General features: G+C 39.1%; 1 protein-coding gene across 2 annotated transcripts; it reads left to right on the forward strand.

The window, feature by feature from the left end:
* Positions 1 to 71: 71 nt before the first annotated feature.
* On the forward strand, positions 72 to 1,753 carry LOC104944185 (CCAAT/enhancer-binding protein zeta-like). Of its 2 annotated transcripts, XR_798198.1 has the most exons (3): positions 72 to 191; positions 1,155 to 1,565; positions 1,601 to 1,753. XR_798198.1 is itself a non-coding variant. In XM_010769691.1 (2 exons), exons 1-2 carry the CDS (start codon positions 119 to 121, stop codon positions 1,307 to 1,309), a joined length of 228 nt encoding a protein of 75 aa, XP_010767993.1. In that variant the 5' UTR covers positions 72 to 118; the 3' UTR covers positions 1,310 to 1,753. The 2 variants fall into 2 exon arrangements, 1 of the variants encoding a protein (XP_010767993.1); XM_010769691.1 differs by having other exon boundaries at positions 1,155 to 1,753.
* The last annotated feature ends 668 nt before the right edge of the window (positions 1,754 to 2,421 follow it).

Genomic DNA, 2,421 nt, shown 5'->3' on the forward strand with positions numbered 1-2,421 from the left:
AGATCAGGTGTTTTTAATAGTCTTATGGCCTGAGGGATGAAACTCATCAATGATCATTCTCGTTTGTTTTGTATTATCTGTATTTTAATGACTTGATCCTTGTTCCCAGTTTGGCTCCATGCTGGACGAGAACGCCGGATCCAAGTTTGACAACACCGGCCTGAACGCCATGGCCAACAGCGACAAAGCAGGTAAGATCACCTGAGAGACAAAGCTCTAACAGCAATAAGAGCTTCAGGGACAGGATGTTTCTAAGTGCATGTCGGCTTATATGCTAGTTTTTATCTGATATGTTTGTATATAGTTCCTTAACACTCAGGTGTGGAGAGCTAAAATGTAAAATCTCTATAACATAGCAACTAAACGATATGGATAATTATGAGAACAGGAAAAAGACAAGATGATGGTTGTTGTTTTTATTCAGTCAGCTGGATACCAGCCAGATGTATTAACTTCTCCACAGAGAAACAGATGGACAACAGCTTTAACACAGAAGACTAGCTATATATATATTAGGGATGCCAGACACTGACCATGATCAAATTAGAAAATCGGACAGCCCTGGCGAATATTAATCGATTATTCGCCGCCGCCTGGTGGTGTGACCAATGGCCATTTACAATTATTAATACTATTACTATTGTTAGCATTAGTCTATATTTTTGTTGAAACTAAGCCAGGAATAAAAAAATATATAAATAAAATCGAATTAAAAAAAAAATAAAATTTGATTATGGAGACTGTAACGAATATTCGAAAAATCGAATAATCGCTGGCATCCCTAATATATATATGATTCATGTTGGGCTCAAAGTCTCACATTTGATGCTATTAGATATTTAAATGACGGAAAACAAGAATCAAAAGCATCCACCGTGTGTTTGAACTTAAAATCTCCTCAATAAGAAGGATCAGCCAAGTCAAGAGAGTTTGTGCTCATTTAGAGATAGTATATTATGTCGGCCTGAATAACATTTTGTTTTCCCGACACAAAGGGGATAAATAAATCTGCAAAGTTGTTACTCTAAACATCGGCGCATCTGTACTTTAATCATTTGTATAAATAGCTTCAGCTTAAGTTGAAATCTTCGTCACATCAGATCCATGAAACCAGAGACGTTGTTGTGTTTCCTCACTTCCTGTCTGTCCCTCAGGTCTGAAGCAGTTGAAGTGGGAGGCGAACAGAGACGACTGGATGCAGGACCGCGACGCCAAGACCATGAGGAAGAAGAAGACCATGTTCAACAAGAACAAGAAGGCGTTCGGTCGCCCGCGGACGGGAGGAAAGACGTTCGGGAAGAGGAAGTAGTTGTCGTGAGATCGTGGAGGTTTTTTTTAATTGGAGGATGTCCTCAGTCCTGATTGGCCGACCAGGCGGCGAGGTCTTTCTCTCGGACGCCGTAGACCCCCGCCCACTCGTTGGACTGGTAGTAAACTGGGAGGAAACAGAGGAGACATTTCTGTGAATAAAGGACCCTGTTTTTCATGGACGCATTTAACAGATTTCTTCTACGGGAATTAAAGAGATTCTCCATCGATGAGGCTGCTGATAAATACATGGAAATGTCATTGCCTAGTATTCCGTCAAAACACATGAAAAGTCATAAGTATGCCACCCTGTTGGTCATTTAACAGACTTCATGTACATCTACAGGAATTAGAGTTATACCCTTTTCTGAAGCGTGATTATACGAGTTATTTTGTAAACTAAAGTGCCCATTTCTTCAATCCTGATTATTAAACATTTAAATGGGTTTTTGTCGTCTTTTCTCCATCCATGAGGCTGCAATCATACACCGGGACTGACTTACCATCTCACGCTATAGTAGGTTGGTAGGTGAGTTGTAAACGTTAGTCAAAAAGTACTTTTCAACTACCGGGCTGCACGATATTGGAAAAAACTGACATTGTGATATATATTAAGATATGGAAACATACAGGAATTGAAGAAAAGACAGTTTCTTGAACTTTAATGCTATACAATTGGTATTTTTCTTACTATATTTAACCAGATGATGGATTTTAGTCACGGAGATCTGGATCTTAAGTTATCAGAGCAACAAGCTGAGCTAGCTCGGTTATCCTGCTGTGATCGGATCAAGAATGGTTGTGATTGGTTTGCTGTGCACGCAGAGCCCCTGGCATGAGAGCCGCACGAGTTTTCCTTTTGTAGCAAGCAGCAAAAGAAGTGTAACATGACGTGTTTGAGTTAATTTGCTAATATCGCAAGTCCTAAAAAATAAAAGAATATATATATATTTTTTTTTTTTTAATTGCACGTCCTGCGGGGTGAATATTGCAATTATCGTGCAGCCCTACTACTGATAATGATGGAGAAAATGCAAATGTCCTGAAAAAGTCATAGTATAGTTTGACGCCGAAAAAAGTGAAAATATTTGTTGTATAGTTTGTAGTAAAACA

The sequence above is a fragment of the Notothenia coriiceps genome, unplaced genomic scaffold (assembly GCF_000735185.1).
Source record: "Notothenia coriiceps isolate Sejong01 unplaced genomic scaffold, NC01 NC01_scaffold00007610, whole genome shotgun sequence".
Lineage (NCBI taxonomy): Eukaryota > Metazoa > Chordata > Actinopteri > Perciformes > Nototheniidae > Notothenia > Notothenia coriiceps.